General features: G+C 37.3%; 1 protein-coding gene across 1 annotated transcript in view; it reads left to right on the top strand.

The window, feature by feature from the left end:
- The window catches only part of LOC150081788 (splicing regulator SDE2), a 150983-nt gene extending 142469 nt beyond the window's left edge, over positions 1–8514 (top strand). Inside the window, exon 7 of the mRNA XM_090379664.1 lies at positions 8238–8514. Within this exon, the coding sequence (XP_090235790.1) occupies positions 8238–8411 (174 nt within the window). The 3' untranslated portion in view covers positions 8412–8514. The remainder of the gene's footprint in view (positions 1–8237) is intronic.
- The last annotated feature ends 4042 nt before the right edge of the window (positions 8515–12556 follow it).

Raw genomic sequence — 12556 nt, 5'->3', positions numbered from 1 at the left:
AAATCTGCAAAAAGATAAGTTTTAAGAAAAACACAGATTCTTTGACTTTGGAAAAATCAAGTTTTTCAGTTATTTAACTAAATTTTGTTTTATGAGTACCTTCCAAAGATGCTGTTTTTAATCCATATTGGTAATTTAAGATTGCTATTATGTGGGGGCTTAAAAAGCACTTTTGTGGTTTTGACATTTTGAAGTTTGAAAATTTTACCACATTTTTGTTGATCAGAAATGAATAATTTATTAATAAAATGAGATTAGAATAACATATTTTGGTCCTTGAGGTTGTCACAGACATTCTCTCAGATATGCCAGACAAGCTGTACTTGCTACCTGGGAGTCTAAAACACTGATGGAACTGATATTCGGGTGACACTCAAGTCAAGTGGACCCAATTTCGGCGAAGTCCGGACGGTCTGTGACAGCCAAATCCTCTGCTTGCACCTTCACGATGGTGGGACTGTTAGTAATCCTGGGTATAACCCCCATGCACAAGTACATGGTGGGTGACCACCCAGGTGTGAACCAACGTAAGCAGGGGTCGAGGTGTGGCACCCACACCACATGGAGGAACGCCGCCCCTCTATGTTACCAGGCAGTACTAGGTGGAAGATGACTCTCATCAACCAGTGAAATACCACCACTTTGCTTATTGGAGGCTTGAAGTGGTGGAACCCATGTTTAGTCTCTAGAGCTAAGTTCCGGTCAACCCCTATCTCTTCCATCATGCAGTATGATTGATGACTTTTGAGGTTATGATGAACGTCGTGGCGAGATCCAATATTCCCTACATTTCGAGGGTACAGCTCTAAAACGGCTTTCGCAGGCCGGCCGCTAGTTAGTACACCGGACCGGACCTATTAGTAACTCTCTAGGAGGCTTCCGGATCAGCTAGTGTATAATCTTGCTGCCTCTACTCTGCAAGATAGTGACTGGAGGGAGTCCGAGTAGTGTGTATGTGGGGAGCATTGTCGAGGCCACGTTATGTCAAGGATCTGGGTATATTCTTACCACATGTACGCCATATCCAAAAATTTCATTACTTCATACAGCATGGCCCACCCACTTTTTCTTACTATTGAATACACCATGAATTGTCAAACTAATAGAGCAAGCTTATCTGCGTAAAGATCTAAACCTCCCAAGGACTTCCTAATTCATTTCACAAATATACGTGGTCTAAATTCTAATCTCAACGATGTCCATTTCCACTTGCAGTCTGCCAAACCTCATGTACTTTTTCTGACAGAATCTTAGTTATCGGTTGATTCAACTACTGGTCATCTCAGATGCCCAAATTATTCGCTGTATGATTCCTTTCGCCTCAAAGGTGGTACTTGTGCATATGTCCGTTCTGATATTCCCTGTCAGAGACTTGGCAATTTGGAATCTCCTCTCTTTGATCTTCTCTGGCTTAAAATCTCTCTACCTCATTGTGTCAAATTCATCTGTTGTCTCTACCATTCTCCAAACTTGACTAATCACTTAGAGCTCTTTGACTTCCTCTCGTTGCAACTTGACCTTCTCCAGTCCAACTTTCCTAACAGTGAGGTAATTTTCCTTGGTGATTTTAATGTCCACAACTCCAGCTGGCTTCCGTTTTCTAGTCACACCGACACAGCAGGTCGAGATGCTGAGGCTTTTGCAATTACTAATGACCTAGCACAGATTGTTCATTTACCTACAAGAATACCGGACAATCCTAATCATACAGCCAATACGCTTGATCTTTTTCTCACAAACAACCCTTCTAAGTACACGGTCGAAGTGAGAGCTCCTTTAGGCACTTCAGATCACAACTTGGTGATTGTCTCTTCTCCAATGGAACCTTTATCTCATGGCAATTCCCAACCTCGTGTTGTTTGGCATTACAAGAATGCAAAATGGGATGACCTGCGAGACTTCTTTTCTTCTTTTCCTTGGTCGGATTAATGTTTCAAAAGTTCTGATGTTAACGTTTGCTCAGATCGTGTCAGTGAAATTATTCTTGCAGGAATGGAATCCTTTATCCCACACTCCACTTTAAAATCTCGTCCTTTATCTAAACCTTGGTTTTCCAATAAATGTGCTAAGGCTGTCCAAGAGAAGAATGTTGCATATCGTAATTGGCTTGTTTCTAATTCTTCAGTTTTATTTTCTGCCTACACCAAAGCTCGCAACAATTGTAAAGCAGTTATTAATCAGTCCAAACTAGAGTTTGAACAGGCTAAGAGTAGAAAACTTGCTTCTTGCCCTAATGGTAGCCGAGCATTCTGGTCTCTTGCCAAAGCTATTGGCCGCAACTTTTGCCCATCTCTGCTCCCACCTCTGTCCAAACCAGATGGGTCTGTTGTCACTTCAGCCAAGGATAAAGCTGACCTGCTAGCATCCCATTTTTCTTCCAGCTCATGTATTAATGATCTTGGTAAAACACCTCCCACCATTCCCAACACACTCCATTCAATGCCTCCTGTGGTCTTCCGTCAAAAGGATATCAGAAGGATTTTGATGAATCTTGATGCTAAGAAAGCTCCAGGTCCTGATGGTGTTTCTCCACTTGTTCTCAAAACCTGTGCTCCTGAACTTACTCCTATTCTTTGCCGCCTTTTTTCACTTTCTTATTCTAAAGGTGTTTTTCCTTCTGCTTGGAAATTTGTTCATATCCAGCCAATTCCTAAAAAGGGTGACAAATCCCTCCCATCCAATTATCGTCCCATTGCAATTACTTCTACTCTTTCTAAAGTAATGGAGAAATCAATTAACCGCCAACTCTTAAACTACCTAGAAACCTTCCGTCTGATCAACGATCACCAGTATGGATTCCGTCAGTGTCGATCCACTGGTGATATTCTGGCTTATGTTACCCATTTATGGACTAATTCAATGGAAAGATTCGGTGAAACACAAGTAGTTGCTCTTGACATCTCAAAGGCTTTTGATTGTGTTTGGCATAAAGGTCTTCTAAACAAGCTCCCATCTTATGGTTTGCCAACTGTTTTTAGTAGTTGGTTATCCAGTTTTCTCTCTGATCGCTCACTGAGGGTGATGGTTGATGGCTCTCTGTCTTCTAACTTCTCCACTAATGCCGGTGTCCCCCAAGGTTCAGTTCTTTCCCCCACTCTTTTCCTCTTGTATATCAATGACCTTCTTCCATTGACTGGAAATCCTATCCATAGTTTTGCCGATGATAGCACATTGCATTCAACTTTCCATTTTGAGAAACCTTGTCCTGCTGAATCAGCTTCAACTTCTCGAAAATCTGCTACCAATTCCTCAAATGCCGATCTTCAGGTAATTCTCCAGTGGGGCAAAGACAACTTAGTTGATTTCAACCCTTCTAAAACTCAGTCTTGTCTTATATCTCGCAAAAAGGATTCTTCTACTCCTATGCTTATCTTTAGTGACACTCCAATTTCTAGGCAAAAGGATATATCTCTTTTGGGGATTACCCTGACTTCTAATCTCTCTTGGCACAAGCACATTACAAATATTGCATCCTCTGCATCTAAAAAACTTGGTTTTCTCTTTCGCTCTCGGCGTTACTTTTCTTCCAAACAGCTGCTCACTCTGTATAAATCGCAAATCCGCCCTGCCATGGAATATTGTTCCCACATCTGGGGTGGTGCCCCCAAAACCTCTCTCAGGCTTCTTGATTCCATTCAGAAGAGGGCAGTTAGGTTAATTAATGATTCATCTCTAACAGAGTCTCTCCACTCGCTGTCTCATAGACGCACTGTTTCTGCTGCATGCCTCTTCTACAGATACTTCCATGGGCACTGTTCTTCTGAATTAGCTTCTATAATTCCCGCTCTCTCTTTCAAAACAGTCCGAACACGTGCCGCCACCAGCCAACATCCATTTACTGTCCAACTTCAAACGCACAGAACCAACTTTTCATCTTCCTCATTTATTCATTCAACTGCCGTTTTCTGGAACACCCTTCCTTCATACGTATTTCCTGAAAATTACAATCTACAGAAGTTCAAGTCCAATGTCAACAAATATCTTCTTTCGTCTTCTCAGTCTCCAACCCAAGCACGGTACTAAGTACTATAGGTTCTAATACCTCTCGTGTTTGGGGTTCACATAAAAAAAAAAAAAAAAAAATATACATATAAAAATAAATGAAAACTATATTACTAACACGTGTAAGTATTTTATACCAAGATACAAGTTGGTATAAAATAATTTTAAATACCTTCTTCATATTCAGATTCTTGACTTAAATCTGGTGCTGGTAAATTATCCCTTATTTCTACTGATGCTTTTAAATTTAAATAGAATTTGTGATACTCCTTCGGTATTGTCAAATATTGGCACATTTTAAATTAAATCTTTGAGCTTTGCTTGAGATATATGAAGTTCCTCATTATAGGCTTTGGGAAGGTTAGGTTATAACTGTTATAAATTCATCTTTGTAGTTTGTTTTGTGAAACATTGTGACATGCCCATCCTGTCCTTTTTGAAATTCAAGGCAGCAGACTTTTCGCCAAGGAACAGTGCCTTTAAGGGTTTTTTTTTTTTTTTTTTGTAGTTGTTGGCGCATCGGCTTCTGTGGCCATAATGCACCTCCCAAGATTTTTGCAGTACTTTGATCCAAGCCCAATGCGGGATTCGAACCCGTGACCTTTGGGTTGCCAGGCAGGCACTTTACCCACCTGGCTAGCCCGGTTGGCGCCTTTAAGTTATTTGGCAAGAAAAGTAAAATTGCAAAAGTCATTGCATTGCATGATATTTACACAGAATGGTGTAGGTTTTAATCTTGCACCTCTAATTATTTGGGCACATCCCTCAGGGACATTCACGGGTACATACTTAGATCTTCTCTCAACTTTGCATTGAGTCACTTCATTTCTGAATGGCCTGTCTCAAAAAACTAACAGTTTTTAAACTGGGGATAATTTTAACAAGTAAATGCACATCGAAGCCATAAGTGATGAGTGACTGTCATCATTGGAGGGTACATAATTTTTATCATCGTCTTGAAACTTCAAAGTCATTCAAGGGATCGCAATCTTCTTCTTCTAAATCTGATTCCATTTGAAGTGAGGAACACATTCAAGAATTTTCCACGTTCTTGTACTCATTCCAAATTTTACTTTTGACCACAAAAATGAGATGTTAGAAAGGACAACTAAACAGTAATACTGATTGGCAAACTGAGACAAACAAAATCATGCATGAACTGCTCCTCCCACCATACAAAAACACGAAAGTGATACTTTCGCAAATTGCTCTGTCAGTATTTACCATGCCAACCTAATGAAAGTGCCACATTCGTGAACATGCATGGTGAGAAGGTTTTTATTTTTCACAGATAAGTGAAAATGCATGTAACATTTTCAACTTGGCCTTGAAATACACATATGCATCTTTGGTAGGGTGTAGTTGACCAAGAAACAACTTCATAATTTTCATCTGCGCTATCATCCTCTGAATTGATTTGGTTTACCTCCGATGCCATTTCTGTCAAATCCACTTCGCCAGCCTCTTTTTCTACCATTAATTCTTGAATGTCTTCAGTAGTCATTTCAACAAAACCTGCTCCTGCTACTGACTTAGCAAGTTCTACTGTTGAACCAGCAGAAAACAACAGTTTTCTGCTGGTTTGACCATATTTCCTGAATGTACTAACTCTAGCCATACATTTTTCCATTTAATGTTGATGGTTTTACTTCTTTGAGCAATATAATTAGGATTCCGATACAGTCCACAATTGAAAAATGTTTCCATGCCTCCACCACTTCAACAGATTCTGAATCAATTTTTCCAAATCCGTTGTGACAATTTTCTGATGTAATGAGTTTTAAAGGTAAATATAATGCCTTGATCTAATGGCTGAATTACAGAAGTTGTATTAGGTGGTGGAAACATTACTTCAATTTTTGGATGGCCTAGTGCCGTTATCCAATAGCAACAAAACTATGAAATCTAGATTTTTTTACTTTAAATAGTTTTCCACAGCTGGCACAAAACAATTTAGAAACCATTCTTTAAATAAATCTGCAGTTATTTGCTTTCCAATATACCGGTAACTCATTTTTATTTACACTCTTCATTGCACAAGAATTAGAGGATCTATAAACTAGCATAGGTTTTATCATGTAATCTTCTGATGTGTTACTGCACATTAGTTACACGATCTTTTGATGCCTTAAAACTTGGTGCAGTTTTCTCTTTTTTTGAAATAAACGTTCTGTTGGGCATTTTTTCTACCAAAGACCTGTCTCATCAGCATTGATGAAAACTCTATGTAGTGTCTATCTGTGCTCTTCAATAATTTTTTTAAATTTCTCTGCATAATTCTTGGCAGCTTCATTATCAGCCGATGCACTTTCCCCTTGAATTCTCATGTTATGTAATGAGATGTTTTTAAATCACTCAAACCAACCTTTACTGGCAACAAGCTCCGCGTTAATACAAGATTCTCCATTTTCTTTTAAATGGTTATAAATTTGTAGTGGCTTTTGTGTAATTACATTGCTGTCTAATGGGATCTGTTTTTATTGCTATCGTCAAACCAAATACTGAGTGCTTTTTCCATTTCCTCAATTATTGGCACTCTGTGAAGAGCTATCATATTTGCAGAAATGAAAGATCCTGCACCAACAGCAGTTATTTTCTGTTCATTTTTATTTATGGTCTGGATTGTTGCTTCATTTAAATTCAAGCTTTCTGCAATGTATGATACCTTTCTGCCTTTTAAAACAATCCAAAATTTGCATCTTTGATTCTAGAGAAATAAAGTTTCTAGGAATAATTTAGGACTGGAAATTATTCCAATATGGTTCTTAAGTACAAAGTTTAGTAATACATACCCAGAAAAATTTATAAACAATCAAATAAAAACCAAAATAACCTTACAAAAACCTTAAAATTCACAAACTGCACATTTCGAAGTCACAATTTTTTATTGACTCAAATAAGCACAAGTTCAATAGCACAGAATCTAACACAGGGATTTCCCAACAAAATAAAATATTTGGATTTCCTGTTTTTTTTTTTTTTTTTGCACAATGACTAGAAAGTCAACAGCAGAAATTCACAAAAAAGAATGGAAATGTTGAAAATCACATCCAACATAATAGCATGGGTTTCCCCATGCCAAAGCTCAAAAATACCATGTTATGTGTGGTTTGCCACAATTCTCTAACCATGTTAGAGCAAAACCATGTTGTAGACATACTGTGTTATATGGGGAGTTGCCTGTACTTTGCTCAATAGAACTGTTTACTTACTGGTTTGCTGTAGTGGGACTGCAACTTTTCAACTCAGAAGCTCTGGCTTGAGGGGTTATCAGAATACTACAATCATCCTTCACATGCTGAAGTGCCTTGCAGCTTCCTCTTTAAATGGGGCTTCTATGGCTGAATTCCTTCTATTCTTTCTCAGGTATTTCCACTTATTTTTCAGTAGGCATCTTTCTTTTTATCCATCTTAGTGTGTGGCAGCTTTAGCCAATCAAGGAGACATTGTCTCTCACTGGCATTCTGGAGTTTTCTCTCCTGAAAATATTCTTCCTTTGATTCTGGTTTTTCATTTTTGGAAACCCTAAATGCAAGGAGACATACCATTTCACTGTTTTTTTATTATTATTATTATTTTATTTTTTTATGCTTTCCTATTCTTCTTTTATATAGACAAACTTTGCAGGCCTGATGTAGCCAAGCGGTCAGGAGCGAGAGTGCAGTAGCACGCGCTCTTTGAGTGGACCTTGTGTAATTACATTGCTGTCTAAAATTATATTAAAATGAGAGTTCAAGGCCATAACTGCTAAGTATGATTAACATTTGTATTCATGATTTATTGTAGACTCTATTGACCTGGTAGTCGTGCCACAGTGTAAACAAGAATTTTTTTTTTTTTTTTTTTTACTATTTAAAAAAAAATAAAATAAATAAAGTCTCATTTCTTGTATGGTCAGTGTCAACACTGTATAAATTATTTAATGATCTGAAAACCAGTACAAATACTGTTTTAATCCACAAGCAAACAAATATGTTAATGTATTGTATAGTGCTGAGTATAATGTTAAGTAATAGGCCCAGTAAAAAATAAAATAACTAAACATCCTGATATAGTGAACAGTTTTTACTAATTTTAGAGTATATATAAACATTAGTTTTTTAAAAAAAACTGACTATAAGGTTTGTGATTGAATGATATTATTATTATTATTTGATTAAAATAACATGGAGGTCTATGAGTTTAATAAAATTATTTAAAAACAATTACATTGATTTGGCTTTGTTTAATTATAGAAACTGGAACCACTGGACTTGCTGGCATTTCAAAGTGTTGAAGAACTAATTGATCTAGGGTTAAATCGTCTTAAATATGCCCTAATGGCATTGGGAATGAAATGTGGTGGAACCCTTCAGCAGAGAGCAGATCGTCTCTGGGCAGTTCGAAGTGAAAGTTTAAAAAAATTGTAAATTAAAATTGAATTGTATCAAAAGCTTACAATGTAAATGGGAGGAGTTTGGTTTATTTTTATTTTGATCACCTCATCTGAGATAGAATCCAGAGGGAATTGAATATATCAGTACAAATTAGTTTCTCAAAAAAAAAGTAATTTAAGGTTAATTAATCCTTTCACTTCTCTATTGTTGGTAATACACATGTGGGAATGCTATTAAAAATCTTAAATTTTTTAGCATTATACTTCAAAAATTTGATAATTAGATATTTATCTGCATTATTTTTTATGGTTACTCTAAAATATCAAATAAAAGCTGTTTTATACCTTTAACTGTGAATTGTATCTGAATCCTTTTTCTCCTGAGTAAATAGATTATGGCATTAATGCAGAAAAACTTTTCTTCAATATTTTGTGATATGAAGAAATACAAAATTAAAATAGGGTTTCTTATCTGTGAGACAGCACCTTCAGTGTTGACGTGCAGTTTCTTATTTCATTTGTTGTGTTGAATAAACCATCCCCAGCACTTTTCCTATGTACAAATTAAAAACAAAACAAACATACTGATTACCAAAAGTTAATTATATTAAAATGAGATTCCAACCTTGATTACACCAAGGTTAGAGAGTAAATGGATCATTTCCCTTGGACCTATAAGGACAGAGTCAATGTAAAGAAAACTAGATCTTAGAACAAAAAAAAAGGTTTTATTTTTCTGAGTATTCACTTTGAGCAGCTACACACAAGATAACTCAGGGATGTTGGAAACATTTTTTAAACACATTTGAACTGATTGCCACCCATTTGTTTTTTTTTTTATTGTTCTTCACATCCACAATTCCATGCTTTGCCAAAAACTCCTTGATAATCAGTGCAAACTGGAATTTATTTTTGTTGTGAAACAGGGACTGGCTCCCTTTTCTTGAAAATGAAGCCTTATTTGCAGAAGTCATTTAACCAAACAATTTGCAACTTTTTTAGTACCCCTTATTCACTCTCTTACCTGATGTAACCTTCTAAATGATTTCCTTTCTGTCAATGAAGGCAATCAGCAGCACTTTGGTTTTTGATTTAAAAAAAGTTTTGGTCCCTCAAAAAGCCTGCTGATTGTCATTCTGTGCTTTCTTATTACTCTGATATTACTGTTATAGTTGCACTAAGCATGAATGAGCAATTCACATCCTTATAGTGTGAACAGATTTTATCAGTCAAGTGCTGCAGATCTTCAATTTCCAGATCTCTTGTCAGAAGTGCATGAATTGTTTCTCTGTAAATGTGCACTGTCAAAGAAGAGTAAGGATGTCATCAACATATAGCTTACTCAGTGCATTTAAAGTCTTAAATATCCAAACACTGCAATTTGCAGACGTGAAATCTTTCTTGTTATGGATATCTTTTTTCCCACCTCATCAATCACATTGCTTTTCTCTGCACTCATTCCAACAGATTCACATCCTTCCTAAAGTGAGGCTTCCAGACCTGTATGGAGTACTCAAGATGTGTCATAACCGTTGCCTTATACAGTGAGATGCCCATGACCACCAAACATGGAGGATGTGGAAAGGGAATGACCACCACATATCCCAGGAGCAATATAGCCTTAGTTGCTAATGCTCCTAAAAAAAAAACACCAAATACAGTGAGATAAACAGCTCCTTATTCTTGCTGGCAAAATTCCAGTATATCATTGACAAAATCCCATGGGCCAGGGTAGCTCATGGGATTGCACAATATCCCCAGGTCTTTTTCATTCTCCATTACCCTGAGTATGTTACCACACTGTTGGTACACTAATCTAGGATTACTGCTACACATGTGCAGTACCTTATGTTTGGCAACATTAAACTTCGATTGCCACTTCAATTCCAAAGCTGGGAAAGAATCCACAGATCTCGTGTATGTTAACTAGTTACCTAAGCAACATTTTGAGACAAATGCTGAATGCTTGGTTGGTTGGTGTGGTTCTTTGAAACAAATTGGTTCCTTTCTGGTTCTCAGTTTGGTTTTCAGTGAGGTAGATCCACATATTAGATGACTAAATTAGTCCAAAAACAAACACCTATGATGCTTCTATAAAAATCACAGCTCATCAAAAAAGTGTATGACACGTTCTAGTGATTCAGAGTTTTAAAAGACTCATAATTAGGCTTGAGGAGATATCTCTCCCACTTCATAAAATAACTTTATTTGATCAAACATTCTAGGTATGGATACGGTCTTTTTTTCTCTCCCTTTTGGCCTTTTAACCAAGAAAGAGTACCACGGTGCTAAGTGTAACACTTTTTGCTATAAAGACTAATTCTGTAGCAGCCAAACTACTACCAACACTTTCCAATGCTCTTTATGTTGATTACTTGAGAATTTTTTATCAGTCTTGTAACATGCAAATTATAGAGAAACAACTGGAACGTGCCATAAACTACCTTAGCAGGTGGACATTAGACAATGGATTTTGATATTCACTGCAGAAAACAGTCTATGCCCATTTTTCTCATATGTGAAATCCCCACCCTGATTCTGATTTGATATTAGTCAAAAATGCTATTTCAGTTAAATTGGAAACAAAATTTGTAGGGATTATATTTAATCAAAAGTTTACCTTTTTTGAGCATATTTGCCTACTACAAACAAAATGTATAAAGGGCATCATCAATATCCTTTGAGCTATGTCTTCCACATCTTAGGGGGTGCTGATAGATGTTTTCTCCTTCTCTTATACTGGGCACTGGTCTGGTCCAAACTTGACTACTGTACTCAATTATGTGCATCTGCGAGAGAGAGAGACTGAGACCTTCAACGGCTAGATCCAGTCCATCATCATGGCTCTGTATTGCTAAAAGTATCTTTTAAATTCCTAGATCATAGGAGCATTAGCAGTTCAGGCCATATTGCTCCAGGGGATATGCGGTGGTCATTCCCTGACCTTTCCGCATCCTCCGTATCTGGTGGGCACAGGCTCATACCCCAGTCTAATCAAGAAGCGTGTGCTACGCACTGCTGCTCCTGCCCACCTGGCTACAGAGGTGCCCTCGAAGTATAGACGCTTCTAAGGTTAGCCATAAGGCTGTGTTATTACACAAAGGAAATATGCTACCTTCAATACCTCTTGCATGTGCTGTCCACAAAAACAGAAACATACGCAAACGTGGAGAACATCCTTTTAGGTGTACACTATTAGAAGTATCAGTGTCAGATTTAAAGGTAATTGCCATTTTATTAGGACTACAACAGGGTTATACTAAGTATTGTTGCTTTCTCTGCGAGTGGAATAGTCAGTGCCAAGGGTATGCACTATGAGAAGAGGAGTTGGCCCCAACGAAAACCATTGAAATGAAGGACATAGCATTTGAACCAAATGCTGGTAGATCCAAATAAAGTGTTGCTTCCACCACTTCACATCAAACTGGGGCTTGTGAATGATTTCATGAAGGCTTTGGAAGTGAACGGCCTGCATTCACATACTTGTAAGAGAAATTCCAAAAACTTAGTACACAGAAGAAGATTAAGGAAGGCGTTTTTGGCGTTTTCATTGGTCCACCATTAAGGCAAATTTTCAAAGACGAACAGTTAGAATGTGTCCTTAGGGATAGCGAGAAATCAGCCTGGAAAGTCTTTCAAAATGTATCAACTGGTTTTCTAGGAAATGTTAAAGCCAGACTACGGGCAGCTTGTGGAAGATCTCCTTAGTTCTTATGAAAAATTGGAGTGCAACATGTCACTGAAGATGCATTTATTGCACTCACACCTGGATTTCTTCCTGCCAAACTGTGGCCCTCAGAGACAAACATGGTAGGTGCTTCCATCAAGACATTGCAGCGATGTAACAAAGATACAAAAGCAAATGGAGTGCCACCATGTTAGCCAATTATGGTGAAAAGGGATGCTCCCAAAGCAAAAAGGTCTCGTGTTTGATACAGGTATGTTCTTAGTTACATCTTACTGCTGTATAAATAAAAAATACTTTGTATAAATATAAAAAACTACTTTTTTGGAAAACAAGAGCTAATCTTTAAAATGTTAAATCTTTAAATGTTAAAATTCCATTTTAAGCACTATTTCCGTGTTTAGCACCCCAAAATCTATAAAGTAAACTTACTTTCATGCCCATAACAAGATGTGGCCGAAAATTTGTTGTTGAGTGTAATCAAACTAAACTAA

Source organism: Mastigoproctus giganteus, chromosome 8 (assembly GCF_048544385.1).
Source record: "Mastigoproctus giganteus isolate SK-2022 chromosome 8, ASM4854438v1, whole genome shotgun sequence".
NCBI lineage: Eukaryota > Metazoa > Arthropoda > Arachnida > Uropygi > Thelyphonidae > Mastigoproctus > Mastigoproctus giganteus.
This window is presented reverse-complemented; position numbering and strand designations above follow the sequence as displayed.